Source organism: Oncorhynchus tshawytscha, unplaced genomic scaffold, assembly GCF_018296145.1.
Source record: "Oncorhynchus tshawytscha isolate Ot180627B unplaced genomic scaffold, Otsh_v2.0 Un_contig_10881_pilon_pilon, whole genome shotgun sequence".
In the NCBI taxonomy this organism is placed as follows: Eukaryota; Metazoa; Chordata; class Actinopteri; order Salmoniformes; family Salmonidae; genus Oncorhynchus; species Oncorhynchus tshawytscha.
Window position 1 is genome coordinate 20,102 of NW_024608284.1, and position 27,874 is coordinate 47,975.

At 47.4% G+C, this 27,874-nt stretch overlaps 1 protein-coding gene across 2 annotated transcripts; it reads left to right on the plus strand.

Annotated features, from left to right (window-relative positions):
* The first annotated feature begins 1,764 nt into the window (after positions 1-1,764).
* On the plus strand, positions 1,765-27,276 carry LOC112236068 (protein Shroom2). Of its 2 annotated transcripts, XM_042313003.1 has the most exons (4): positions 1,765-2,008; positions 15,130-15,234; positions 19,561-19,683; positions 23,906-27,276. In XM_042313003.1, exons 1-4 carry the CDS (start codon positions 1,911-1,913, stop codon positions 26,778-26,780), a joined length of 3,201 nt encoding a protein of 1,066 aa, XP_042168937.1. In that variant the 5' UTR covers positions 1,765-1,910; the 3' UTR covers positions 26,781-27,276. The 2 variants fall into 2 exon arrangements, with proteins under 2 accessions (XP_042168937.1, XP_042168938.1); XM_042313004.1 differs by lacking the exon at positions 15,130-15,234 and having other exon boundaries at positions 1,767-2,008.
* The last annotated feature ends 598 nt before the right edge of the window (positions 27,277-27,874 follow it).

Below are 27,874 nucleotides of genomic sequence, written 5' to 3' on the forward strand. Positions count from 1 at the left end.
GAAGAGCATGGGTTTAGTTTTACTTGCATTTTAGAGCCGTTGGAGGCCACGGAAGGAGAGTTGAATGGCATTGAAGCTTGTTTGGAGGTTTGTTAACACTGTGTCCAAAGAAGGGCCAGATATATACAGAATAGTGTTGTCTGCGTAGAGGTGGATCAGAGACTCACCAGCAGCAAGAGCGACATCATTGATATCTACAGAGAAAAGAGTCGGCCCGAGATTTTAACCCTGTGTTACCCCCATAGAGACTGCCAGAGGTCCGGACAACAGACCCTCCGATTTGACACACTGAACTCTATCAGAGAAGTAGTTGGTGAACCAGGCGAGGCAATCATTTGAGAAACCAAGGCTGTTGAGTCTGCCGATAAGAATACAGTGATTGACAGAGTCAAAAGCCTTGGCCAGGTCAATGAAGACGGCTGCACAGCACTGTCTTTTATCGATGGCGGTTATGATATCGTTTAGGACCTTGAGTGTGGCTGAGGTGCATCCGTGATCAGCCCGGAAACCAGATTGCATAGCGGGGAATGTACGGTGGGATTCCAAATGGTTAGTGATCGGTTTGTTAACTTGGCTTTCGAAGACCTTAGAAAGGTAGGGCAGGATAGATATAGGTCTCTAGCAGTTTGGGTCTTGAGCATCTCCCCTTTGTAGAGGGGGATGACCGCGGCAGTTTTCCAATCTATGGGAATATCAGACAATAAGAAAAAGCTGTTGAACAGGCTAGTAATAGGCGTTGCAGCAATGGAGGCGGATCATTTTAAAAAGAGAGGGTCCAAATTGTCTAGCCCAGCAGATTTGTACAGGTCCAGGACTCTGACCCAGGCTAACCTCCAGCAGAGCAGAGTCCAGAGCCAGGAGCTAATGTGTCATGACTTCTGTCTAAGGCTGATAACCAGGCTTGGATGTCTCACCACTTATCTGGCCTCACTTTAAGCTGTGCATTGGTGAAGCATGTGTCTGATAGCTGATTTCACAGCCTTCTATTTTTTAATATTGATGAATAATTCACTTGTTCTGGTCAACATGCATTTGGTATGTGAGGCAGAAGTAATGAGACCTAAGTTTAGCACTTGTCTGGTTAGTGGTGCGGGAGCCCTGTTGTCTGGTTAGTGGTGCGGGAGCCCTGTTGTCTGGTTAGTGATGTATCTGTTGTCACAGTGTGTTGACTTTACATTGTACATTTAATCAGAAACAGTTTTCATTATTACCGTAACTGACCGAATTACCTTAACAGACAACCATATGGTGATGAGAATTGGGCATTACGGTAATGAGAAGACCTTACCAAAAATGTTGTTTTAACCCTAAATCAGGTGTGTTAACCCTAAATCAGGTGTGTTAACCCTAAATCAGGTGTGTTAACCCTAACCCTGCTGTGTTAACCCTAACCCTGCTGTGTTAACCCTAACCATGCTGTGTTTACCCGAACCCTGCTGTGTTAACCCTAACCCTGCTGTGTTAACCCTAACCCTGCTGTGTTAACCCGAACCCTGCTGTGTTTACCCAAACCCTGCTGTGTTTACCCGAACCCTGCTGTGTTTACCCGAACCCTGCTGTGTTTACCCGAACCCTGCTGTGTTTACCCGAACCCTGCTGTGTTAACCTTGCTGTGTTAACCCTAACCCCGCTGTGTTAACCCTAACCCCGCTGTGTTTACCCTAACCCTGCTGTGTTAACCCTGCTGTGTTTACCCGAACCCTGCTGTGTTTACCCGAACCCTGCTGTGTTTACCCGAACCCTGCTGTGTTTACCCAAACCCTGCTGTGTTTACCCAAACCCTGCTGTGTTTACCCAAACCCTGCTGTGTTTACCCGAACCCTGCTGTGTTTACCCTAACCCTGCTGTGTGTGGTATAGGTGGAGGAGGGCAGCAGGGCAGCAGCGGTCAGCCTCCAGGTTGGAGACGAGATGGTGAACATCAACCAGGTCCCTCTGAGCGGTTACAGGCAGGAGGCCATCTGCCTGGTCAAGGGATCATACAAGACCCTCAATCTGGTTGTCAAGAGGTAGGAAACCACACACACCCCAACACACAACTGCTGTGCTTATCCCCCTGGCTGCCCCTCCAGGTAACCGGTCCCTATGCTTACAGGGGAGAGATGAGATGGAGGTCCCTGGACTATCACTGAGCTGCTCTTCTCTGCACTGTGTCGGTCTGGACTAGGGCTAGGGCTCTGCTACAGGGCTGTCTGCGCTGAGGCTCTGCTACAAGGCTGTCTTGGCTAAGGTTAGGTTCTGAGGCTCTGCTACAGGGCTGAGGCTCTGCTACAGGTCTGTCTGGAATAGGGTTAGGGCTGAGACTCTGCTACAGGGCTGAGTCTCTGCTACAGGTCTGTCTGGAGTAGGGCTGAGGCTCTGCGACAGGGCTGAGGCTCTGCGACAGGGCTGAGGCTCTGCGACAGGGCTGAGGCTCTGCTACAGGGCTGAGGCTCTGCTACAGGTCTGTCTGGACTAGGGCTAGGGCTGAGGCTCTGCTACAGGGCTGAGTCTCTGCTACAGGTCTGTCTGGAGAAGGGCTGAGGCTCCGCTACAGGGCTGAGGCTCCGCTACAGGGCTGTGGCTCTGCTCTGTGCTGGTTCTCTGTCCGCTACAGGGCTGTGCTAGCAGGCTGGTTGTGTGCTGCGGGATTGCAGCAGCAGTTGAGAGTTCAGGGTTATTGACACAGTTTCCAGCAGTATTGATTAAGATGAGAGGAGGGGGAGGAAGAGAGAAGAGGGGGAGGAAAGAAGGACATTTTAATGTAGTAGTGTATCTGACTGGGCCACACCCAGCCAGGTACGGGAAAGACCCCACCTAGGATTGCAAAATTCTGTTAATTTTCAAATATTCCCCGGTTTTCCAGAAATCTGATTGGAAGATTCCCACATTCACAGGATGTAGCGTCAAAGTAGGGCTGACCCCATTTACTCAACTGGTCGATTGTTTGGTCAATAGGATGTTGGTCGAACCAACCAAGATATATATTTTTAGTCGAGCAGTGGCAAATATATTTACTAAAATGTTGGCACACGAGACACCAGCCTGATTCATGGCTGTCTCAGTGGACTGATCTGTTGCCGAGGCCCGTCTCAGTGGACTGATCCGTTGCCGAGGCCCGTCTCAGTGGACTGATCCGTTGCCGAGGCCCGTCTCAGTGGACTGATCCGTTGCCGAGGCCACGAGGATGAAACACCACTATCACCAGTAGTACATTTACCGTTAATTACCATCGTTCCTAATCTACAATGTTTGTTTGGATACGGTCATTTCTGTTGATGCATTCAATCAATTATTATCCCAATCGTTCTGTTGTCATTGTAGGAGTGGCCACATTGTTAGCGGAGCACACCACCTGGGGTTAGGGTTAAACTAGGCTACACTTGGGAGAAAGTTTTGATTGATTTCATTCCAGTTATGAGTGGTCTTTTGTTTGTAGCGCTCCTGCCGTTCTTGAGTAAGGACACGCACCTGACTACAGATAGAAATAGTCCTAGGTGACCTGGCCTGCGTGCAAATGTAGTCCTATGTGTCCCTTTGGGGATCTGGTAGTATGTCTGATTGAGAAGCTCCACAGTGACGGGGAGTTAAGACAAAGTCTTTTTCTTCACCTCAAACATCAAGTAAACCAAGTCTGTTTTTACACCCATTGAGAATGACAATAATTCCTCAACGTAGCCTATTAGAAAAATCTTTTGATAACCACCCAGCATGAAAGGGAAAAATGTCTTGATCCAGTGGAAACTTGATAAAATATGCTGATTACTTCTTATCCCTTAAGCAAATAGTCTACAGCTGTGTCTGTCCAGAGCTCACTGGTACAGGAAACACTGAGGGGACAGAATATTTCATACAATGTTTCCAGTTGGTTAGCACCAGTTTGGGGCTGGACCAAGTTAATAGTTGATACAATGTTTCCAGTTGGTTAGCACCAGTTTGGGGCTGGACCAAGTTAATAGTTGATACAATGTTTCCAGTTGGGTGGCACCAGTTTGGGGCTGGACCAAGTTAATAGTTGATACAATGTTTCCAGTTGGTTAGCACCAGTTTGGGGCTGGTTTTGAGTGAAAACCTCCTTCCATCAGCAAGGGCATTGAAGATGAAACGTGGCTGGGTCTTTCAGCATGACAATGATCCCAAACACACCGCCCGGGCAACGAAGGAGTGGCTTCGTAAGAAGCATTTCAAGATAGATATCAACCCCATAGAAAGTCTTTGGAGGGAGTTGAAAGTCCGTGTTGCACAGCAACAGCCCCAAAACATCACTGCTCTAGAGGAGATCTGCATGGAGGAATGGGCCAAAAAAACAGCAACAGTGGGTGAAAACCTTGTGAAGACTTACAGAAAACGTTTGACCTCTGTCATTGCCAACAAAGGGTATTTAACAAAGTATTGAGAAACTTTTGTTATTGACCAAATACTTATTTTCCACCATAATTTGCAAATAAATTCATAAATCCTACTATGTGATTTTCTGGATTTTTTTTCTCATATTGTCTGTCATGGTTGAAGTGTACCTATGATGAAAATTACAGGCCTCATCTTTTTAAGTAGGAGAACTTGCACAATTGGTGGCTGACTAAATACTTTTTTGCCCCACTGTATATATACACTGCTCAAATAAATAGGGAAATAAAGGGAACACTAAAATAACACATCCTAGATCTGAATTAATGAAATATTCTTATTAAATACTTTTTTCTTTACATAGTTGAATGTGCTGACAACAAAATCACACACATATGATCAATGGAAATCAAATTTATCAACCCATGGAGGTCTGGATTTGGAAAATTTAAAGTGGAAAACCACACTACAGGCTGATCCAACTTTGATGTAATGTCCTTAAAACAAGTCAAAATGAGGCTCAGTAGTGTGTGTGGCCTCCACGTGCCTGTATGACCTCCCTACAACGCCTGGGCATGCTCCTGATGAGGTGGCGGATGGTCTCCTGGGGGATCTCCTCCCAGACCTGGACTAAAGCAAGCACTCCTGGACAGTCTGTGGTGCAACGTGGCATTGGTGGATGGAGCGAGACATGATGTCCCAGATGTGCTCAATTGGATTCAGGTCTGGGGAACGGGTGGGCCAGTCCATAGCATCAATGCCTTCCTCTTGCAGGAACTGCTGACACACTCCAGCCACATGAGGTCTAGCATTGTCTGGCATTAGGAGGAACCCAGGGCCAACCGCACCAGCATATGGTCTCACAAGGGGTCTGAGGATCTCATCTCGGTACCTAATGGCAGTCAGGCTACCTCTGGTGAGCACATGGAGGGCTGTGCGGCCCCCCAAAGAAATGCCACCCCACACTATGACTGACCCACCTCCAAACCGGTCATGCTGGAGGATGTTGCAGGCAGCAGAACGTTCTCCACGACGTCTCCAGACTCTGTCACGTCTGTCACATGTGCTCAGTGTGAACCTGCTTTCATCTGTGAAGAGCACAGGGCACCAGTGGCGAATTTGCCAATCTTGGTGTTCTCTGGCAAATGCCAAACGTCCTGCACAGTGTTGGGCTGTAAAGCACAACCCCCACCTGTGGACGTCGGGCCCTCACGGAGTCTGTTTCTGACCGTTTGAGCAGACACATGCACATTTGTGGCCTGCTGGAGGTCATTTTGTAAGGCTCTGGCAGTGCTCCTCCTGCTCCTCCTTGCACAAAGGCGGAGGTAGCGGTCCTGCTGCTGGGTTGTTGCCCTCCTACAGCCTCCTCCACGTCTCCAGATGCACTGGCCTGTCTCCTGGTAGCGCCTCCATGCTCTGGACACTACGCTGACAGACACAGCAAACCTTCTTGCCACAGCTCGCATTGATGTTCCATCCTGGATGAGCTGCACTACCTGAGCCACTTGTGTGGGTTGTAGACTCCGTCTCATGCTACCACTAGAGTGAAAGCACCGCCAGCATTCAAAAGTGACCAAAACATCAGCCAGGAAGCATAGGAACTGAGAAGTGGTCTGTGGTCACCACCTGCAGAACCACTCCTATATTGGGGGTGTCTTACTAATTGCCTATAATTTCCACCTGTTGTCTATTCCATTTGCACAACAGCATGTGAAAATTATTGTCAATCAGTGTTGCTTCCTAAGTGGACAGTTTGATTTCACAGAAGTGTGATTGACTTGGAGTTACATTGTGTTGTTTAAGTGTTCCCTTTATTTCTTTGAGCATTGTGTATGTGTATGTGTGTGTGTGTTCCGAGAGTCGGAAGTAGATTCTTATTTCTCTGCGTTTGAGCGTGTGGCCGCTGCGCTGCATTGGCCACTCGAGGTTTGGCCGCTCCTGTTACAATGTAAATTGTCTGGGAAAGCCCAGGAAGTAGTAGCTGCTCTCTCCCTGGAAGACAGTTTACACTACAATACAGTTAAAACTACCGTGTTGCGGGCTTATGAGTTGGTGCCTGAAGCTTATAGACAGCGCTTCAGGAACCACAAGAAACCCTCTCACCGTACATTTGTTGAATTTGCTAGGGACAAAGAGTCTCTGTTTAGTCGCTGGTGTTCAGCCAGCAAAGCTAACACCTTTGCTGATATTAAGGAATTGATGCTGTTGGAGAACTTTAAAAGCAACCTCCCAGATAGAATTGTAGTTCATTTAAATGAACAGAAGGTGGCGACATTGGCCCAAGCAGCAGTGTTGGCAGATGAGTACGCTTTGACACACAAGACTGTCTTTGGTGCTCCGCGTTTTGAAGGCCGGACGATTACGTCATCAGTTCCTCGTTCAGGTCGCTTTTCCTCTGACAACCCTAAGCCTTTTAATGAAGTCCGTGAATGTTTTTACTGTCACCAAAAGGGTCACGTGATTGAAAAAGTTTTGAAAAATAAACCGCAACAGTCCCAGTCACCGTCCCCAAAAATGAAAAGTTTGGATTTAGTCAAGTCTTTGGATCGTCCATTGGATCGAGTTACTGATTCAGCATTTTAGAAACCGGATCCTGTCTATGCTCCGTTTATCTCTGCCGGTTGTGTTTCCTTAACAGGAGAACAAGCTGATCAAAAGCCTATCCAAATCCTACGAGACACCGGGGCGGCGCAGTCAGTAATCATTACTGATGCTTTACCCTGGTCTCCTGAAACGTATTGTGGCTCGCATGTCATATTACAGGGGATAGAGACAAAAACCGTACCTGTACCATTACACTGGGTCCACTTAGTGTCAGACTTGGTATCAGGACGTTTCCGTGTTGGTGTAGTGTCTACACTGCCAGTAAAAGGAGTCACATTGCTACTAGGGAATGATATTGCTGGTGGTAATGTCACTCCTGTGTTAGAGGTAGTAGACAAGCCAGAAATCAGAACTACAGATGAGAAATTGGTTCAAGCATTTCCACATGTTTTTCCTGCTTGTGTGTTAACGAGGGCACAATCTCGCAAGCTAGGAGATGTGGTGGATTTGGCTAGTTCCATTTTTGAGAAGGCTGAGGTAGAAGACAATGCACCGAGTATGCCTTCTGCAATGCCCGTAAAAACTAAGGCAGGGGAAAACGAAATCGCGCCCCAATTACATGACATTCTTTTGTCTGTCACCCCCGAGAAGGTGATTGAAGGTCAAAAAGAAGACACCAGTCTTCGCAAGTGTTTTACTTCGGTAATTTCCATTGAGGAAGCTAAAACTAGAGAGACCGCCTACTTTATGGAAGCAGAAGTTTTGATGCGGAAATGGGCATCTCATGACACCATTAATGACTGGAGTGAAGTGTGTCAAGTGGTTGTTCCTACACCGTTCCGACAGCAGGTGCTGTCACTCGCCCATGATCAGGCGTGGTCTGGACACTTGGGGATCACAAAGACTTATAACCGGGTCCTTCGTCATTTCTTCTGGCCAGGTTTGAAGTCTGACGTGGTCCAATTTTGTAAAACATGTCACATATGTCAACTCACTGGGAAAGTGAATCAAACAGTTCCTCGAGCGCCGCTCTGCCCGATTCCTGTGGTGGGGGAACCGTTTGAAAGAGTGATAATTGATTGTGTAGGTCCATTGCCAAAAACCAGGTCAGGTAACCAGTTCCTACTAACAATAATGTGCAGTGCTACTCGATACCCAGAGGCTATTCCTCTCCGTACCATATCGGCTTTTGTTACGCCAGATAACTTTGTACAATACACTGTGATGCCCTTTGGCATGTGTAATGCACCTGCTACTTTTCAGCGGCTAGTTAACATTGTGTTTGCAGATGTGTCAAATTGTACTGCTTACCTTGACGATGTGGTGATTCATTCGTCTACCTGGTCTGATCATCTCTCCACTTTGAAAAGTGTGTTTCAGCGGTTGGAGAATGCTTCTTTTACCCTCAATTTGGCCAAGTGTGAGTTTGGGAAGGCTACAGTGACTTACTTAGGGAAACAAGTGGGACGAGGTCAAGTGCGCCCAGTAACTGGCAAAGTGGAAGCAATTGTTGCTTTTCCTGCTCCCACGACTCGCCGCCAGTTGCGCAGATTCCTAGGGATGGTAGGGTACTATCGTACCTTCTGTAAGAATTTCTCAACGGTAGTAGCTCCCCTTTCATCTCTGCTTAGTCCCAAGGTACCATTCAAGTGGTCCAAGGACTGTAACTACGCTTTTGAGTCCGCTAAAGCGCTACTTTGTAGTGCCCCAGTGCTTGCCGCCCCCAACTTTGACAAACCTTTTAAGTTGGAAGTAGATGCTAGTATAGTGGGGGTGGGTGCGGTTCTCTTACAGGAAGATGAAGACGGAGTGGATCGGCCCGTCAGTTTCTTCTCCTGTAGGTTCAACTCGTGTCAGTCAAGGTACTCTACAATTGAACAAGAGACGCTGGCTTTATTGCTTGCCTTACAGTTCTTTGAGGTATATGTGGGCTCCAGTGCCTTGCCTGTTATGGTCTTCACGGACCATAATCCATTGGTGTTTTTGAAACCAATGTACAACCAGAACCGCCGCCTTATGCGGTGGGCTCTGATTGTACAAGGATATAATGTACAGATAGCTTATGTGAAGGGCTCGGCGAATGTGGTTGCTGACGCTCTATCACGGGTTTACTAACTGGGGATGCGTTGGCTTTTGTTATTGCAAAACTAGGTTCGCAATTTTTGTGGTGGGCGTGTTACGTTCCCCAGTTTATGTGTTGTAGTTTGTGTATTTGCATGTGTTTATTTCAGGAAATGGCTTCCTGAAATCCCTCAAGCAGCTGATTGGTCGACTCCATGGCTAAGTGGAGAGCTGACCCCGCCCCCTCGTCAAGACACAGCTGTCTCCAATTACCCATTTCTTCTGAAGCTATATAAAAGCCAGTGTTCTGTTCAGTAGAGAGATATTTGGAGGTAGGGATTGCTGAGAGAGATTTTGCTAGAGGTTGATTTTGCTGGGAGTTCATTGCAGGGAAGTGGTATGTTCTGTGAGTTTGTTGCTCAGGTAGAACTTATTTGATGTCCTTTGTTTCTTAGTTTGTTTGTGAAATGGTTTAATATTCTATTTCATTTGTTCCCAGGGGGGAAGAGGAAGGCACCTAGGGAGTGCTTAGGCAAGAGGCCCGCGGGCATACATATACCCATAGTATATTCACTGTCTAGGCACACAAGGTAAGACCTGGGTGGACCACCCCCTGTATTTTGGTTAGGGCACCAGGTGGTGCTAAATTAGGTAAGTAGTGGGTAGGCAGGTAAGATAGGAGAGGGGGGCTTTGAGATTTACTTTCTTTGCTTTGGTTAATCAAATCAAATCAAATGTATTTATATAGCCCTTTGTACATCAGCTGATATCTCAAAGTGCTGTACAGAAACCCAGCCTAAAACCCCAAACAGCAAGCAATGCAGGTGTAGAAGCACGGTGGCTAAAAACTCCCTAGAAAGGCCAAAACCTAGGAAGAAACCTAGAGAGGAACCAGGCTATGTGGGGTGGCCAGTCCTCTTCTGGCTGTGCCGGGTGGAGATTATAACAGAACATGGCCAGGATGTTCAAATGTTCATAAATGACCAGCATGGTCGAATAATAATAAGGCAGAACAGTTGAAACTGGAGCAGCAGCACAGTCAAGTGGAAGTTGAAACTGGAGCAGCAGCATGGCCAGGTGGACTGGGGACAGCAAGGAGTCATCATGTCAGGTAGTCCTGGGGCATGGTCCTAGGGCTCAGGTCCTCCGAGAGAGAGAAAGAAAGAGAGAAGGAGAGAATTAGAGAACGCACACTTAGATTCACACAGGACACCGAATAGGACAGGAGAAGTACTCCAGATATAACAAACTGACCCCAGCCCCCGACACATAAACTACTGCAGCATAAATACTGGAGGCTGAGACAGGAGGGGTCAGGAGACACTGTGGCCCCATCTGAGGACACCCCGGACAGGGCCAAACAGGAAGGATATAACCCCACCCACTTTGCCAAAGCACAGCCCCCACACCACTAGAGGGATATCTTCAACCACCAACTTACCATCCTGAGACAAGGCTGAGTATAGCCCACAAAGATCTCCGCCACGGCACAACCCAAGGGGGGCGCCAACCCAGACAGGATGACCACAACAGTGAATCAACCCACTCAGGTGACGCACCCCCTCCAGGGACGGCATGAGAGAGCCCCAGCAAGCCAGTGACTCAGCCCCTGTAATAGGGTTAGAGGCAGAGAATCCCAGTGGAAAGAGGGGAACCGGCCAGGCAGAGACAGCAAGGGCGGTTCGTTGCTCCAGAGCCTTTCCGTTCACCTTCCCACTCCTGGGCCAGACTACACTCAATCATATGACCCACTGAAGAGATGAGTCTTCAGTAAAGACTTAAAGGTTGAGACCGAGTTTGCGTCTCTGACATGGGTAGGCAGACCGTTCCATAAAAATGGAGCTCTATAGGAGAAAGCCCTGCCTCCAGCTGTTTGCTTAGAAATTCTAGGGACAATTAGGAGGCCTGCGTCTTGTGACCGTAGCGTACGTGTAGGTATGTACGGCAGGACCAAATCAGAGAGATAGGTAGGAGCAAGCCCATGTAATGCTTTGTAGGTTAGCAGTAAAACCTTGAAATCAGCCCTTGCTTTGACAGGACGCCAGTGTAGAGAGGCTAGCACTCGAGTAATATGATCAAATTTTTTGGTTCTAGTCAGGATTCTAGCAGCCGTATTTAGCACTAACTGAAGTTTATTTAGTGCTTTATCCGGGTAGCCGGAAAATAGAGCATTGCAGTAGTCTAACCTAGAAGTGACAAAAGCATGGATTAATTTTTCTGCATCATTTTTGGACAGAAAGTTTCTGATTTTTGCAATGTTACGTAGATGGAAAAAAGCTGTCCTCGAAATGGTCTTGATATGTTCTTCAAAAGAGAGATCAGGGTCCAGAGTAACGCCGAGGTCCTTCACAGTTTTATTTGAGACGACTGTACAACCATTAAGATTAATTGTCAGATTCAACAGAAGATCTCTTTGTTTCTTGGGACCTAGAACAAGCATCTCTGTTTTGTCCGAGTTTAATAGTGGTTCTGTCCAGCCCCTTTTCCCCATATTACCGTGTAAAGGAATAAAGTCCTTGTAAATGGTACCACATTCTGCCTTTTGTCATTCTTACTTGCACTTACAGTCCATACCTTTTTCACTTCACGGAGAGTTTAGTTGTAGCAGGGTGTTGCGTTCCCTCTTCATAGAGGCGTGCGTAACTGTGTGTGTATATAATATATTTTAAAAAGCAGATACCGATTAATCGGTATCTGCTTTTTTTGTCCTCCAATAATTAGTATTGAAAAATCATAATCGTTCGACCTCTAATCTGGACGGTTCTGACTTATATTATGTGGACAACTGCAAATACCTAGGTGTCTGGTTAGACTGTAAACTCTTCTTCCAGACTTACATTAAGCATCTCCAATCCAAAAGAAAATCTAGAATTTACTTCCTATTTCGCAACAAAGCTGCTAAACATACCCTCGTAAAACTGACTATCCTACCGATCCTTGACTTCGGCGATGTCATTTACAAAATAGCCTCCAGCACTCTACTCAGCAAATTAGATGTAGTCTATCACAGTGCCATCCGTTTTGTCACCTAAGCCCAATATACTACCCACCACTGTGACCTTTACGCTCTCGTTGGCTGGCCCTCGTTTCATACTCGTCGCCAAACCTACTGGCTCCAGGTCATCTATAAGTCTTTGCTAGGTAAAGCCCCGCCATATCTCAGCTCACTGGTCACCATAACAACACCCACCCGTAGCACGCGCTCCAGCAGGTATATCTCACTGGTCATCCCCAAAGCCAACTCTTCATTTGGCCGCCTTTCCTTCCAGTTCTCTGCTGCCAATGACGGGAACAAATTGCAAAATTCACTGAAGCTGGAGACTCATATCTTCCTCACTAACTTTAAGCATCAGCCGTCACAGCAGCTCACCGATCACTGCACCTGTACACAGCCCATCTGTTAATAGCCCATCCAACGACCTAATCCCCAAATAGTAATTTATTTTTTCTCTTTTGCACCCCATTATCTCTACTTGCACATCATCATCTGCACATCTATCACTCCAGTGTTAATTTGCTAAATTGTAATTATTTCGCCACTATGGCCTTTTTATTGTCTTACCTCCCTAATCTTACTACATTTGCACACACTGTATACAGTTTTTTAATTGTGTTATTGACTGTATGTTTGTTAATCCCATGTGTAACTGTTGATTGTGTCGCACTGCTTTGCTTTATCTTGGCCAGGTCGCAGTTGTAAATGAGAACTTGTTCTCAACTGGCCTACCTGGTTAAATAAAGGTGAAATAACAAAATTGTACACTCCCTCAAAACTTGAGACATCTCTAGCTTTGTGTTGTGTGACAACTGCACAATTTAGAGTGGCCTTTTATTGTCACCAGCACAAGGTGCACCTGTGAAATTATGCTTTTTAATCAGTTTCTTGATATGCCACAACTGTCAGGTGGATGGATTATCTAGGCAAATGAGAAATGCTCAATAACAGGGATGTAAACAAACTTTTGCACAAGATTTGAGAGAAATAACCTTTTGTGCATTTTCTGGGATCTTTTTATTTCAGCTCATGAAATATGGGACCAACACTTTACATGTTGTGTTTTATTTTTGTTCAGTATAATTACATGGAATACCAATTTGTGAAGTTATCGTCTCATTGTTTTCGAGAATAAGAAGTTCTCAGATATTTTGGACATTTTCAATCATTTCATTTTTACTTCTGCACTACTACAGCATATTCTGCCACTTGTCTTCAGCAACCAAGACCGAAAACATCCTGGCAACGTCCATGGAAGATGTCCGCGTCATTATTTACACCGAGCTGCATAGCAATGATCCCCAGCTTCGCAGCCTTTCTGATCTGGTCCTCCATGGAGGGGCACCAACGGTGACACAACAACGAGAATACCAGCGGAGTAAGCTGGGAAATCAAGCTTTTGCCAGTCGGGAGAATAGCGAAAACATCTTCTCCCCAGAGAAAAGCCTTCAAAGCAGTTATTTGCTATTCTTTCAATGAAGTTCTGCCCTCCAGTTCTGGTACAACTGCTGCTATAGCAGCATGGACACCAACCTCCTCAAGAGCAGCCTGTTATGATGTTCGACTTCCTGCCCAGTAAACAGTGCATTCTGAAAGTATTTACACCCCTTGACTATATCCACATTTTGTTACGCTACAGACTTATTCTACACACTACACAGACTTATTCTAAAATGCATTTAAATAGTTTTTTTCCCTCACCAATCTGTACACACCCTAATGACAATGCAAAAACAGGTTTTTAGACTTTTTCGCAAATGTAGGGAAAAAAAAAAACCTTTACTCAACTTTGTTGAAGCACCTTTGAGTCTTGGGTATGACGCAACAAGCTTAGTTTTGTACCTTGTCAGCTCGGGGATTTGAACTTGCAACCTTTCGGTTACTAGCCCAACGCTCTAACCACTAGGCTACCCTGCCGCCCCAATCAAGGACATTCAGAGACTTGTCCCAAAGCCACTCCTGTGTTGTCTTGGCTGTGTGCAAAGGGTCGTTGTCCTGTTGGACGGTGAAACTTTGCACCAGTCTGAGGTTCTGAACAGGTCAGGATTCCATATCCGCAGGCAGAACAGTTGAAACTGGAGCAGCAGCACGGCTAGGTGGACTGGGGACAGCAAGCAGTCATCATGCCAGGTAGTCCTGAGGCATGGTCCTAGGGCTCAGGTCCTCTGAGAGAGAGAGAGAGAGATAGAGAAAGAGAGAATTAGAGAGAGCATACTTATATTCACACAGGACAGTCAGCGTGCATGCGCTCGGCCCGCCAGAAGGAGTCGCTAGAGCGCGACGGGACAAGGACATCCCAGCCAGCCAAACCCTCCCCTAACCCGGACGACGTTGGGCCAATTGTGCGACGCCTCATGGGTCTCCTGGTCGCGGCCAGCTGCAACACAGCCGGGGATCGAACCCGGGTCCATAGTGACGTTTCTAGCACTGCGATGCAGTGCCTTAGACTGCTGTAGCACTCTGGAGGACACTAATTTTAGGTTTAAACTGCAAACTTGTCTCTGACCCATGGGGAAAATGTGTAGAATTGCAGGAAATTAGCTTTAAAACGGCAAAAGTTTATCTCGTATGTGAACGGGGGGGGCCTTTAAATAGTTCTTTCCCAGGGGCCGAGAATTGATTAGTCCGGCCATGCACTGCAGCGGTCTTAGTAAAACTCCTTGTATGCTATTTCTATCGCACTCCAAAGTTGGAGTTGAGTTCTGATTTTGAGGGGGAGGAAGTTGCTATCACAAAAGGGATGTGACAGTCATGGAATTCTGGATGGCAGGACATTGGTCAGCCAAATGACCATCCCAACAGCAAACATTTTTTAATTTGGGACACAACGCACATTATCTCTTCTCCTCCTGACTGCATGTGCTGCTGCTGCAGGGAGGGTGGTGTTGCCTATGCAACCAAAACATGTTTGTTTAAGCAAGGAGGAACAAAGTTGAATCACATTGTAAAGAGTGTTACCGTGGTAACAGAGGCCGTCCTGTCTCGTCTTCAGTCAGCTGTTCGTTTTACAAAAACAAACAAAACATTTTATTTTCATGACGGTCTTAATCTGTAATCGTTGTTTACACGATTATACGGTTATTGTGCCAGGCCTAGTCCCTCCAGCGCTTAGGTTGACCATTTGTTAGGTTTGTTAAAATAGAGCTTTACATGTCGTTCCATGGTTCAGCGTTTCAGCCCGTGTTCCTCCTCCCCTGTTGGCAGGAATATGAGAATGGTGGATTTAGTAGCTACTGGAAAAATGCCCTCTGAGACTGATGTCCATGTGGCCAGGAGCTTTCTCAACAAGATATTACGAAGTTCCATGAGGTATGCTTCCATTAGCTAGCTAGCCAATAGCATCCATCACCCTTCCTCCTCCGCTTGTTGTCATCCACACAGACGTCTACCAATAATGCCATTATTCTGCTGTGTGGTAATATCATCATTCCAACCATCTGTGTTTCTTCCTAGTTCAACATCTCCCATGATTAGTCACCATTTTGTTTCATGATAAGTGACCATTTTCTTTCCTTCATCAAGTAGTGTCATGGATAATGCTTTTATCATGAGATTTATTGACGATAAGTAAGATTCATGTCAAGACCTTGACCTGTCATTCATGTTGAGGAGTTTCCATGGTTATCAAAAACATTATCAGCCCATCTACACTGCCCTCATGTCTTAATACTACTGCCTGTTTTGTTGTCAATACTGCCTGTTGTGTTGTTGTCAATACTGCCTGTTGTGTTGTTGTCAATACTGCCTGTTGTGTTGTTGTCAATACTGCCTGTTGTTGTTGTCAATACTGCCTGTTGTGTTGCCGTCAATACTGCTTGATGTGTTGCCGTCAATACTGCCTGTTGTGTTGTTGTCAATACTGCTTGATGTGTTGCCGTCAATACTGCCTGATGTGTTGCCGTCAATACTGCCTGTTGTGTTGTTGTCAATACTGCCTGATGTGTTGCCGTGAATACTGCCTGTTTTGTTGTCAATACTGCCTGTTGTGTTGTTGTCAATACTGCCTGTTGTGTTGTTGTCAATACTGCTTGATGTGTTGCCGTCAATACTACCTGTTGTGTTGTTGTCAATACTGCCTGTTGTGTTGTTGTCAATACTGTTTGATGTGTTGCCGTCGATACTGCCTGATGTGTTGCCGTCAATACTGCCTGTTGTGTTGTTGTCAATACTGCCTGATGTGTTGTTGTCAATACTGCCTGATGTGTTGTTGTCAATACTGCCTGTTGTGTTGTTGTCAATACTGCCTGTTGTCTTGCCGTCAATACTGCCTGATGTGTTGCCGTCAATACTGCCTGATGTGTTGCCGTCAATACTGCCTGTTGTGTTGTTAAATACTGCCTGTTGTGTTGTTGTCAATACTGCTTGATGTGTTGCCGTCAATACTGCCTGTTGTGTTGTTAAATACTGCCTGTTGTGTTGTTGTCAATACTGCCTGTTGTGTTGTTGTCAATACTGCCTGTTGTGTTGTTGTCAATACTGCCTGTTGTGTTGTTGTCAATACTGCCTGTTGTGTTGCCGTCAATACTGCCTGTTGTGTTGCCGTCAATATTGCCTGTTGTGTCGCCGTCAATACTGCCTGTTGTGTCGCCGTCAATACTGCCTGCTGTGTCGCCGTCAATACTGCCTGTTGTGTCGCCGTCAATACTGCCTGTTGCCGCCTTCAATACTGCCTGTTGCCGCCTTCAATACTGCCTGTTGTCGCCGTCAATACTGCCTGCTGTGTCGCCGTCAATACTGCCTGTTGTGTCCCCGTCAATACTGCCTGTTGTGTCGCCGTCAATACTGCCTGTTGTCGCCGTCAATACTGCCTACAATACCGCCTGTTGTCGCCGTCAATACCGCCTGTTGTCGCCGTCAATACCGCCTGTTGTCGCCGTCAATACCGCCTGTTGTCCGTCAATACTGCCTGTTGTGTCGCCGTCAATACTGCCTGTTGTCTCCGTCAATATTGCCTGTTGTCTCCGTCAATACTGCCTGTTGTCGCCTTCAATACTGCCTGTTGTCGCCGTCAATACTGCCTGCTGTGTCACCGTCAATACTGCCTGTTGTGTCCCCGTCAATACTGCCTGTTGTGTCCCCGTCAATACTGCCTGTTGTGTCGCCGTCAATACCGCCTGTTGTCGCCGTCAATACCGCCTGTTGTCGCCGTCAATACCGCCTGTTGTCGCCGTCAATACCGCCTGTTGTCGCCGTCAATACCGCCTGTTGTGTCGCCGTCAATACTGCCTGTTGTCTCCGTCAATATTGCCTGTTGTCTCCGTCAATACTGCCTGTTGTCGCCTTCAATACTGCCTGTTGTCGCCGTCAATACTGCCTGTTGTCGCCGTCAATACTGCCTGTTGTCGCCGTCAATACTGCCTGTTGTGTCGCCGTCAATACTGCCTGTTGTCTCCGTCAATACTGCCTGTTGCCTGTTGTCTCCGTCAATACTGCCTGTTGTCGCCTTCAATACTGCCTTTTGTCGCCTTCAATACTGCCTGTTGTCACCTTCAATACTGCCTGTTGTCACCTTCAATACTGCCTGTTGTCGCTTCAATACTGCCTGTTGTCGCCGTCAATACTGCCTGTTGTCGCCGTCAATACTGCCTGTTGTCGCCGTCAATACTGCCTGTTGTCGCCGTCAATACTGCCTGTTGTCGCCGTCAATACTGCCTGTTGTCGCCGTCAATACTGCCTGTTGTATTGTTGTCGTTGTCAATACTGCCTGTTGTGTTGTTGTCAATACTGTTTGATGTGTTGCCGTCGATACTGCCTGATGTGTTGCCGTCAATACTGCCTGTTGTGTTGTTGTCAATACTGCCTGATGTGTTGTTGTCAATACTGCCTGATGTGTTGTTGTCAATACTGCCTGTTGTGTTGTTGTCAATACTGCCTGTTGTCTTGCCGTCAATACTGCCTGATGTGTTGCCGTCAATACTGCCTGATGTGTTGCCGTCAATACTGCCTGTTGTGTTGTTAAATACTGCCTGTTGTGTTGTTGTCAATACTGCTTGATGTGTTGCCGTCAATACTGCCTGTTGTGTTGTTAAATACTGCCTGTTGTGTTGTTGTCAATACTGCCTGTTGTGTTGTTGTCAATACTGCCTGTTGTGTTGTTGTCAATACTGCCTGTTGTGTTGTTGTCAATACTGCCTGTTGTGTTGCCGTCAATACTGCCTGTTGTGTTGCCGTCAATATTGCCTGTTGTGTCGCCGTCAATACTGCCTGTTGTGTCGCCGTCAATACTGCGCTGTGTCGCCGTCAATACTGCCTGTTGTGTCGCCGTCAATACTGCCTGTTGCCGCCTTCAATACTGCCTGTTGCCGCCTTCAATACTGCCTGTTGTCGCCGTCAATACTGCCTGCTGTGTCGCCGTCAATACTGCCTGTTGTGTCCCCGTCAATACTGCCTGTTGTGTCGCCGTCAATACTGCCTGTTGTCGCCGTCAATACTGCCTGTTGTCGCCGTCAATACCGCCTGTTGTCGCCGTCAATACCGCCTGTTGTCGCCGTCAATACCGCCTGTTGTCGCCGTCAATACCGCCTGTTGTCGCCGTCAATACTGCCTGTTGTGTCGCCGTCAATACTGCCTGTTGTCTCCGTCAATATTGCCTGTTGTCTCCGTCAATACTGCCTGTTGTCGCCTTCAATACTGCCTGTTGTCGCCGTCAATACTGCCTGCTGTGTCACCGTCAATACTGCCTGTTGTGTCCCCGTCAATACTGCCTGTTGTGTCCCCGTCAATACTGCCTGTTGTGTCGCCTGTGTCGCCGTCAATACCGCCTGTTGTCGCCGTCAATACCGCCTGTTGTCGCCGTCAATACCGCCTGTTGTCGCCGTCAATACCGCCTGTTGTCGCCGTCAATACCGCCTGTTGTGTCGCCGTCAATACTGCCTGTTGTCTCCGTCAATATTGCCTGTTGTCTCCGTCAATACTGCCTGTTGTCGCCTTCAATACTGCCTGTTGTCGCCGTCAATACTGCCTGTTGTCGCCGTCAATACTGCCTGTTGTCACCGTCAATACTGCCTGTTGTGTCGCCGTCAATACTGCCTGTTGTCTCCGTCAATACTGCCTGTTGCCTGTTGTCTCCGTCAATACTGCCTGTTGTCGCCTTCAATACTGCCTTTTGTCGCCTTCAATACTGCCTGTTGTCACCTTCAATACTGCCTGTTGTCACCTTCAATACTGCCTGTTGTCGCCTTCAATACTGCCTGTTGTCGCCGTCAATACTGCCTGTTGTCGCCGTCAATACTGCCTGTTGTCGCCGTCAATACTGCCTGTTGTCGCCGTCAATACTGCCTGTTGTCGCCGTCAATACTGCCTGTTGTCGCCGTCAATACTGCCTGTTGTATTGTTGTCGTTGTCAATTCTGCCTGTTGTGGTTTTGCATTGTTACTACTGCCTGTTGTGGAGTTGCGTTGTTACTACTGCCTGTTGTAGTGTTGCGTTGTTACTACTGCCTGTTGTGGAGTTGCGTTGTTGGTGATCATGGCGTCATGGCCGTGGTGATCTTGGCGTCATGTGTTAATGTAACTCTGTGTTGTGTTAATGTAACTCAATCAGCCAGTCACAGTAATGGAGGCCTGTTCATTTCTGCTTCCCAAGAGGACTTGGTCTAATCTAGTGCTTATCTCTCTCACTCACTCATATCTTTAGGAGGAATGAAGCTGTAAGCAGGCCTCACTCCTGGCACGCCACCAAGTTCAACGAGAGCCAATCAGAGACTGCCAAAACTCAGTCTCCACCCCCGCCAGTCTGGCAGACCAGATATGATGCAAGGTAACCCAGTGTTCCCCGCTAAGACATCAGGCTTAGAGCCCTACCCATGCCCACAACATTCAGACCCTACCCATGCCCACAACATTCAGACCCTACCCATGCCCACAACATTCATGCCCACAACATTCAGGCCCTACCCTACACAGCCCCGATTGTTTGTGCCAAATTTAAGACCGAAATCAGAAATAACTTGCTCCGTTAGTAAATCTATTAGCTGCCTCTGTCTGTCACTTGCTCCCTGCCCACAGCTTGCTCTGCATGCAGTTTGCTCATTGCTGCTCTGGGTCTGTGAGTATCCATAGCAACAGCTCCGCTTGGGCTCCTCTGCTCAATGAAGACCATGAGAGTGCAGTTAGCTACTTTTCATCACTCTAGGAACATTTATTATTTTCTGTTAAATAATCTGTCCTGTTTTATATTTGACAGGGTTGAAGCACTTCTAACACCACATGATCTTAGTCAGATATGACTGTACTGCACTGCGCTGCACGAGCAAATGGCTCAGCTTCAAAATGTTAGTGATACCCGAGCCCTGAAAAATAAAACGGGCTCTACCCGGATGTAGAATGTCTGGGCCCGTTGGGATCGGTCGGGAAGCTGAGCTCTATTCAGGCTCCATGATCTGATGAAAGTTTTACTGTGACTACTTTCCACTGGCCCACAACTTCAGAGATTTGTTTCAAAATAAGACCAGTAGTTATTCTGTACCTTAATGCACTATGGACCTTTTTCATCGTTATTATACTGAGTGTGCCTAAACTCTTGTCCGTTTGTATAGATAGTTGAGCTAGCATGTATAGGTTTTCTCGGGTCTAAAAAGTTGGATCCAAATGGAACAGAGGACGATCAGACCCGGACCCTAAAGAACACAATAAAAAAAAATGAAAGGGGGACGTGGACCCGATCAGACCTGAACCTGAATGGACCCTCTGATAACCAGATCTATACCAGTACCCTAGACCAGATTCGATTGGACTTAAGGGACACATTTTATTTTTTCAGCGAAGTTGCTCTTCTGGTTAACAAATATATCTGCAGTTTAGGTTGGAAGTTTACATACAGTTAGGTTGGAGTCATTAAAACTCGTTTTTCAACCACTCCTCACATTTCTTGTTAACAAACTATAGTTTTGGCAAGTCGGTTAGGACATCTACTTTGTGCATGACACAAGTCATTTTTTCAACACTTGTTTACAGACTTATAATCACTGTATCACAATTCCATCGGGTCAGAAGTTTACATACACTAAGTTGACTGCCTTTAAACAGCTTGGAAAATTCCAGACAATTATGTCATGGCTTTAGAATCTTCTGATAGGCTAATTGACATCCATTTGAGTCAATTGGAGGTGTACCTGTGGATGTATTTCAAGGCCTACGTTCAAATTCAGTGCCCGTTTGCTTGACAACATGGGAAAATCACAAGAAATCAGCCAAGACCTCAAAAAAAATTGTAGACCTCCACAAGTCTGGTTCATCCTTGGGAGCAATTTCCAAATGCCTGAAGGTACCACGTACATCTGTACAAACAATAGCACGCAAGTATAAACACCTTGGGACCACACAGCCGTCATACCGCTAAGGAAGGAGACGCGTTCTTTCTCCTAGAGATGAACATACTTTGGTGCGAAAAATAAAAATCAATCCCAGAACAACAGCAAAGGACCTTGTGAAGATGCTGGAGGAAACGGGTACAAAAGTATCTATATCCACAGTAAAACGAGTTCTATATCGACATAACCTGAAAGGCAGCTCAGCAAGGAAGAAGCCACTGCTCCAAAACTGCCATAAAAAGCCAGACTACGGTTTGCAACTGCACATGGGGACAAAGATTGTACTGTTTGGAGAAATGTCCTCTGGTCTGATGAAACAAAAATAGAACTATTTGGCCATAATGACCATTGTTATGTTTGGAGGAAAAAGGGGGGAAAAGGGGGATGCTTGCAAGCTGAAGAACACCATCCCAACCGTGAAGCACAGGTGTGGCAGCATCATGTTGTGGGGGTGCTTTGCTGCAGGAGGGACTGGTGCACTTCACAATATAGATGGCATCATGAGGATGGAAAATTATGTGGATGTATTGAAGCAACATCTCAAGACATCAGTCAGGAAATTAATGCTTGGTCGCAAATGGATCTTCCAAATGGACAATGACCCCAAGCATACATCTGAAGTTGTGGCAAAATGGCGTAAGGACAACAAAGTCAAGGTATTGGAGTGGCCATCACAACACCCTGACTTCAATCCCATAGAAAATGTGTGGGCAGAACTGAAAAGGTGTGTGCGAGTAAGGAGGCCTACAAACCTGACTCAGTTACACCAGCTCTGTCAGGAGGAATGGGCCAAAATTCACCCAATGTTTTGTGGGATGCTTGTGCAAGGCTACCCAAAACATTTGACCCAATTTTTAAAATTTAAAGGCAATGCTACCAAATACTAATTGAGTGTATGTGAACTTCTGACCCACTGGGAATGTGATGAAAGAAATAAAATCTGAAATAAATCATTCTCTCTACTAGTATTCTGACATTTTGCACTCTTAAAATAAAATGGTGATCCTAACTGACTTAAGACAGGGATTTTTTACTAAGATTAAATGTCGGGAATTGTGAAAAACTGGGTTTAAATATATTTGGCAAAGGCGTATGTAAACTTCCGACTTCAACTGTATATGCTGGCTAGGCCTTCTAAAAGTCAATAAATTCACCTTATTAGCATACAATATGCTATAGGCTCTGCAGAGCCGTGGTCAGGTCCAATCGGGTCTATCAACTGTACATAGACCCGATAACCATCCCACAGGACCTGACCCGAACCCAAGAGAAAAGTTAGAATTTTGGAACCAGAACCGCCCGGGCTCCAGGTCAAGTATTGGGTATTTGGGTTGTGGTTGACCCGTAAATACCTCTACTAGCATGTACCCCCCAAGTACTGTGTTAGACTATAGCATTATGTAGGACAATGGGCCTCTACTAGCATGTACCCCCCAAGTACTGTGTTAGACTGTAGCATTATGTAGGACAATGGGCCTCTACTAGCATGTCCCCCAAGTACTGTGTTAGACTATAGCATTATGTAGGACAATGGGCCTCTACTAGCATGCCCCCCCCAAGTACTGTGTTAGACTATAGCATTATGTAGGACAATGGGCCTCTACTAGCATATGGGCCTCTACTAGCCCCCCAAGTACTGTGTTAGACTATAGCATTATGTAGGACAATGGGCCTCTACTAGCATGTCTCCCCCAAGTACTGTGTTAGACTGTAGCATTATGTAGAACAATGGGCCTCTACTAGCATGTCCCCCCAAGTACTGTGTTAGCCTATAGCATTATGTAGGACAATGGACCTCTACTAGCATGTCCCCCAAGTACTGTGTTAGACTACAGCATTATGTAGGTCAATGGGCCTCTACTAGCATGTTCCCCCCACCCAAGTACTGTGTTAGACTATAGCATTATTGTTGAAGGAATTCTAAATTCCTCTGTTTTAATTCCCAATCAAAATTAAACACTCTGTCAATGCATTAAGGGTTTGTAAGACCCTATATTTTATAAGAATGGACAGAGCCCCGGTCTTAAAAGTCAGGTAACAGCCTTTAATTCAAGAGAGTACTAAGTTCATACACATTTTACCACAGGTTATAAACTGACGTCAGCATTTTCTAAATGTTCCGTCTCTTCTTGACACTGGTAGAAAGGCCCTATAGTTCTCAAGCCTTCCCTCCTCGCCTGGAGCCAAGGTCAGTCAGTGTAGATACGCATTCTAGACAGTCTGGAGATAGTCCGTCCCTGCCATCTGGAGATAGTTCATTCATTTGTACCAAGGCATTGTTCTAAACTCCTGACTACATTATATACAATTGGAAAAGGGAGCAAGAGAGAAAATTCATACATTTACAGTAACATAATAGTCTTTTAATTCATCCTGATTGAAATGTATACATATTTAGTCATTATAGATAAAAATTCCCTTAACAATTATGTAGGACAATGGGCCTCTACTAGCATGTCTCCCCCAAGTACTTTGTTAGACTATAGCATTATGTAGGACAATGGACCTCTACGAGCATGTCCCCCCAAGTACTGTGTTAGACTATAGCATTATATAGGACAATGGGCCTCTACTAGCATGTCCCCCCAAGTACTGTGTTATACTATAGCATTATGTAGGACAATGCATTATGTATCTCGAACAGCCCTCTTCCACCTCTGTCCTCCCCAGCTTCTCCTCTACCAACCTCTCCTCGTCTGGCTGGGACCAGAACCAGACTAACCTACGGCGAGTATCAGACCAGTTCAGCTCTCTGGGCAGCATGGACAGTCTAGACGTCTCCCACCACCCCTACCCCCCTGGACACCAGTCCCCAGGACGCTTCTCCCCGGTCAAGTCCAACACCACCCCGGAGCACCTGGGAGGGGGCAAGAGGGACTCAGCATACAGCTCCTTTTCCACCAACTCTGGTACCCCAGACTACACCCTCTCCAAGACACCAGACTACATCCTCCCTAAGACACCAGACTACATCCTCCCTAAGACACCAGACTACACCCTCCCTAAGACACCAGACTACACCCTCCCTAAGACACCAGACCACACCCTCCCTAAGACACCAGACCACACCCTCCCTAAGACACCAGACCACACCCTCCCTAAGACACCAGACCACACCCTCCCTAAGACACCAGACCACACCCTCCCTAAGACACCAGACCACACCCTCCCTAAGACACCAGACCACACCCTCCCTAAGACACCAGACCACACCCTCCCTAAGACACCACACTACACCCTCCCTAAGACACCAGGCTACACCCTCCCTAAGACACCAGACTACACCCTCCCTAAGAGCAATGCTGCCTCCACAGAGAACATGCTGTATGAGGTGAGCCAGTGGGAGTCAGGAGGCCTGCCCAGTAACGGCAGACATAGCCTGAGTAGTGAGGGGGTCAGGCAGGACGAGAGGCCAGGGTATCTGCAACTGGCTGGGGGACATGGGGCCAACATGGGCCGGGACAGCCCCAGGACAGCGGAGCAGTCAGGGTCAGGTTCTTCCCACTCCTCCAGCTCTGCTAGGGCTAGCTGCGGTCCCGTCTGGCACGTTCCTGACAAGAAGAAGACCTCCGATCCCTCTCCTCCTCCCCCACCGCCCGTACGCAGTGACAGTTTTGCTGCTACGAAGTCCAATGAGAATGTTCTGGTTATAGCCTGTCCAGAGGGACCCGGTGCTCACACCCAGCCCAAGGCCCATGGTAAAGGAATGGATAACTCACAATGCACCATTGACTCTCGGCGTAGCCATCACAACTTACCCTCCAAGAACAACATGGTCCCTCCTTACATTTCACCAAAGAACTGTCATCCCAACCAGGTGAACTGTAACAAGCTTTGCTCCCTGTCCAGTAGTGATATCAGGCTGGGCCAGCTCCCCCCTACCTACCTGCCCTGCCACCAGAGACAGTACAGTAATGAGAGCTCTCTCTACTCCCACCCCAGGACTTGGTCTGTCCCCAAACAGCAGAACGTCAGCAGCTGCTACAGCAGCATGCAGGAGCTTCCCACCAACTACAATGCCCAGAACACCCAGCTCTATAGCCAGACCCCAGACAGCACTGGAGACAGCCGGTACTACTGTGTGACGGCCAGACAGCCTGGTCAACCGGTCACCCAGGCCCTACTAGTCAAGACTGATGAAAGGAGGGGTGGAGGGGGTAGAGAGGAGGGTGTGGAGGGTGGCGGTGAAAGGAGGAGTGCAGTGAGCATCGTACAGGGTGGAGGAGATAAGAAGTCACTCACTCCCCTGGGGTCAGGGGTTACCAAGGCTAAGTACCAGCCACCTCCACCCCTCAACAACAACAGTAAGGGATACAGCAGACAGGATGACGGCTCCCGCCACAAACAGCCAGCTACCGTTTGTCCCTCTGCTGTACTGGAGTCCTCTACAGGCCAGTCCAGCCTGAAGAGGAACAACAGTCAGACTGCAGAGCCCCACTGTATGAGTTACCCCCCGAGAAGACAGTCTCTACAACCTCTTCAGCAGGACACCATACACCGTCAAGAGATGCTGCCAGACAGTCAGATCTGCCCTCAGACCACCAGCGGCCTCAGCAACTCAGGCCTCGTACCCAGAGACTGTTCCAGTGTGGAGACTGTAGATCTCTTCAGTAACCAGTGCACCAGGACTGACCGGTTCGCCACCACCCTGAGGAATGAGATCCAGATGAGACGTGCCCAGCTGCAGAAGAGTAAGAGCGCTGCCTCCCTGAGTGGACCCTGTGAGGCAGAGAACCATGAGGTGCCAGAGGTCTGGAGGCCCAAAGACACCACCTCTTCTTCAGATGGCTCCTTCACCTCCACCTATAAGGACCATCTGAAGGAGGCGCAGGCCCGCGTGCTGAAGGCCACCTCCTTTAGAAGGAGACACCTGGAGCCTGTCCTTCTGGAGCACCCTGTGGCGGAGGCAGTGTCCCTGCCGGACTACTCCTCCTCTGGTCTGGGGAGGAGCGACAACGCTAACCCCCTGTCCAGCCTCTCTATGGGCCTCCCAGCCAGGTCTGGCTCTGCCCAGAGTCAGGTGACCCGAATCGGAAGCAGGAAGCGTTTCACCACGGAGAAGAAGGTCCGATGTTTCTCTGAGCCAGACAAAATCAATGAGGTGGGGGTGGAGGAGGAGCTGACCCCCCCTGAGGCTGCAGACTCATTGCTGAACCGACGATCCACCCCCACACCTGCCTTCACCAGACCCCTCCCTAAAACTGCCCTGCCAGGCCCTGTAGAGGACTGTGGAGAGGGCAAAGAGATAGCCAGGGGTGACAGGAAGGAACAGAGAGAGTGTCAGGGACAGGACCACAGACAGCAGGCCCTTCTGGAGCTGCAGAGACCGGGGACCTTTGCTGAGTACGAGACCACCTGGAACACCCAGAAGAAAGCAGCTGAGACCAGAGGCTCAGGACGCTCCCACTCTGCTGATAACATCCTGGATCCTGGAAGAGATGACAGGACCAAACCAGCCCCAGTCCACAAGAGGTCCCGATCCTCACCCTCCGCTGACTTCTATGACAAGGTGAGATACTGGCATCCTATCCTCAACCTCCGCTGACTTCTATGACAAGGTGAGATACTGGCATCCTATCCTCAACCTCCGCTGACTTCTATGACAAGGTGAGATACTGGCATCCTATCTTTGTTGTAGTGCACTACAAGGGCCCATGGGTCTCAACTGAGTCACTGTCAAACTCATTGTCGGTTCAAATGTTCCTGCGTGTTATGACTTTACTCTCAGTACAGCATCTCTATGGGGAGTAGCTCTCTGCTCCACTGAAGAACTTACGATCACGCCTGACAAGGCCTCGCTGGAAGCTCTAGGTGATAACGCTGAGGCTCAGATTCATTCCTTAGATTTCGCACTGATTCGCACTGTTAAAAAAAACATTTGGAACGTGTCAAGAAAAGGACGAGTATGGAACATCTTAGGCTAGGTTGAGGAGTGACGTCTTACCCAGAACCTAAAATGGCTGCCATCGTGCGCCATCGTGCATAAATGTATTTTGTCCCCCCACACTAAACGCGATCACGACACGCAGGTTAAAATATCAAAACAAACTCTGAACCAATTACATTATTTTGGGGACAGGTCGAAAAGCATTAAACATTTATGGCAATTTTCCTAGCTAGCTTGCACTTGCTAACTAATTTGTCCTATTTAGCTAGCTTTCTGTTGCTAGCTAATTTGTCCTGGGATATAAACATTGAGTTGTTATTTTACCTGAAATGCACAAGGTCCTCTACTCCGACAATTAAGCCACACATAAAACAGTCAACCGAATAATTTCTAGTCATCTCTCCTCCTTCCAGGCTTTTTCTTCTCTGGACTTTATATTGCGATTGGCAACTTACATGAATTAGGTGCATTACCACCACCTACCTAATTCTTCTTTCAGTCACCCACGTGGGTATAACCAATGAGGAGATGGCACGTGGGTACCTGCTTCTATAAACCAATGAGGAGATGGGAGAGCCAGGACTTGCAGCGCGATCTGCGCCACATATAGAACTGACTTCTATTTTAGCGCCTGGCAACGCAGACACTCGTTCGCGAGCAGTGTGGATGCAATAATTGAATAATATCGATTTCTACATTTATTTTGTGACGCGAGTGGTGTAGTCAAGGTATAAGGCTAGGTTGAGGAGTGA